The sequence below is a fragment of the Xyrauchen texanus genome, chromosome 31, assembly GCF_025860055.1.
Source record: "Xyrauchen texanus isolate HMW12.3.18 chromosome 31, RBS_HiC_50CHRs, whole genome shotgun sequence".
Taxonomy (NCBI): domain Eukaryota; kingdom Metazoa; phylum Chordata; class Actinopteri; order Cypriniformes; family Catostomidae; genus Xyrauchen; species Xyrauchen texanus.
This window is the reverse complement of record NC_068306.1, coordinates 114,461-116,960: the sequence shown is the minus strand read 5'-3', so window position 1 is coordinate 116,960 and position 2,500 is coordinate 114,461. Positions and strand designations below refer to the sequence as shown.

General features: G+C 41.9%; 1 protein-coding gene across 2 annotated transcripts in view; it reads left to right on the top strand.

The window, feature by feature from the left end:
- The window catches only part of LOC127625302 (rho GTPase-activating protein SYDE2-like), a 25,449-nt gene that overhangs the window by 13,757 nt on the left and 9,192 nt on the right, over positions 1–2,500 (top strand). For both annotated transcript variants that reach the window (XM_052100506.1, XM_052100507.1), the window contains exon 5: positions 2,291–2,417. In XM_052100506.1, coding sequence (XP_051956466.1) covers positions 2,291–2,417 — 127 coding nt within the window. The remainder of the gene's footprint in view (positions 1–2,290; positions 2,418–2,500) is intronic.

Below are 2,500 nucleotides of genomic sequence, written 5' to 3'. Positions count from 1 at the left end.
GACATTACACTCACACACAAACACATAAGCTCTGCGAGGCCTCTCAATGGTTTGTGTACCCAGGCATATTGCCAAAGTTCCAGCCATTCATCTCCATTATAAACGCACACACCTCTGTCTCTGTTACAGTGTCACCTAGAGTTTAAAGCAGTTCTCGTCCATTCATTCCGTGAGTGTGTCTGCTGTCAACTCACAAAATAGTGCCGACTGCTGTCCTCAGATCAGATCAGGGCCGTGAGTCGCTCACTATGTGTGGTTCTTCGCTAAAGGCTGATCTCATTATGGGTTGTCTGAAGAAAGACGCCCTGCGGCCTTACAGACGAGTTACAGCGGGAGCGTATCTATGTTCCCAAGGTCCTATGTTTCCCAGATTTATATGGTACATACTGAACACATGAAAAAGGGTCCAACACGGACACGTATTGATGCATAACTCGGCCGAACGAGGTTGGATCGGCCTCAAACTCCGGGTCGATGGTAGTCCTGGTGGTACCCGAGTGGATGATGGCGGTACATCCGGCAGGGGAGCCATGGCCGTACCCCCTCCGCGGCCGACAGTCCAACATGGGCCCGTATAGATATCATATAAATCTGGGGAGCATAGGTCCCCCCACTTAAACATGCGCAGGTCACATATGCTAAAGGAATGTTTTGGATGGACTGTGCCTGTGGGAAAACTACCAAATGGTGTGTGTGTGAATTATTAGCTGTTCGCCTTTAGGGTGTGTGTGTGTGTGTGTGTGTGTGTGTGTGTGTGTGTGTGTGTGTGTGTGTGTGTGTGTGTGTGTGTGAATTATTAGCTGTTCGCCTAGGGTTTTTCCACAGCCCTTATTGTCACCATCATGTCATTTCAAACCTCTATGGCTTTCTGTCATCTGTGGACTCCAAAAGGAGATTTTAGGCAGACTTTTCTCACGCTTGGAATGCATGCATACTGAACATGTGCATTCTGTGTACTGTGTACTGTATACATGCTGCATGCATATAAATAGTAAGTATGGTAGTGTGCTAGTCTGAACCCAGCCTGAGTCTTTGGTTTCTCTCATCCATGAAGGACAGAAGGTGATCACAGTAACTAGAACTTCTAGAGGAGATTATAAATGTTCCAGAACAGTAACTAGAACACGCTCTGGAGTTCCTGGAATGCACACATATTGCATACTAAAGCCGTGTGTTAAAGATGGAGGTAGATTTAGCAGCTTTGAGGAGAAAGATGCATTGTTTCTCATGTTTGTTTCATGATTAACCAATTCGTCTAATTCGTTGATAGTATTCAACTGATTGCCTGATTCCTGTGAATGAGTATCTACCATTGGGAATCTTAACATTTGTCCATGAGTTTCGGATTTGTCTATATATTTGGAATTGCATATTAGCTTTTCTACTCATACAGTTTTGGCAGTATATGTACTTTGCCCAGCATGCATGAAATACCTGAAAGACCTACTTCATTTGCCAACTACAATTAGATTTTTAATTTATGGGAATTTTATGCCAATTTGATGGTCTGTTACGGAATAACTGTAACTCTAATCAGTTTGGAAATACATACCACACATAGTCAGGGCAGTCTGAAAATATGTACCAAATTTGGTAGATGTAGCTTTAAAGCACTAGGAGGATTCCATTAATGTTAGCCTATAGAATTTTCCATCAATGTAAGTCAATGGGATTTATACACCACTTTGACCATCCATTATGGGACAACTGTAATTCCAATCAGTTTGAAAAGATAAATCAACCACAGACTGAACAATCTGAAGGTATGTACCACATTTGGTGGATGTAACTTGAAAGCTCTAGGAGGTTTCCAAAAGTGTAAGTCTGGAATTTCCAGTCAATGTTAATTTATGGGATTTTTACGCCATTTTGATTGTCCATTACGGGACATTTGTAATTCTGATCAGTTAGAAAATAAATACCACACATAGTCAGGACAGTCTGAAAATCTGTACCAAATTTGGTAGATGTAGCTTTAAAGCAGTAGGAGGATTCCATGTATAGAATTTTCCGTCAATGTAAGTCAATGGGATTTTTACACCACTTTGACCATCCATTACGGGACAACAGTAATTCCAATCAGTTTGAAAAGTCACAGCACAATATTTCAGAACAGACTGAAGGTCTTTATCAAGTTTGATGGATCTTGCTTGAAAGCTCTAGGATGAGTCAGAATGTTTGTTCTTGGTTTTAAAGATTTTCAAACAAACAATTGAAACGTTGCATGAAGGTTGCATTTGGTGTGATTGGTTTAGTGATGCTCTGTAAATGTTGTGTGTTTGATTGACAGGTTGTGGGTCTGTATCGTCTGTGCGGTTCGGCTGCGGTGAAGAAGGAACTGCGAGAAGCCTTTGAGAGAGACAGTCACTCCGTCGAGCTGTCAGAAAACAACTACCCAGATATTAACGTCATCACAGGTACTGTATGGTCATAATCACTCTACATATACTGTAAATCAGATGCACGACACACACACACACACACACACACACACACACAC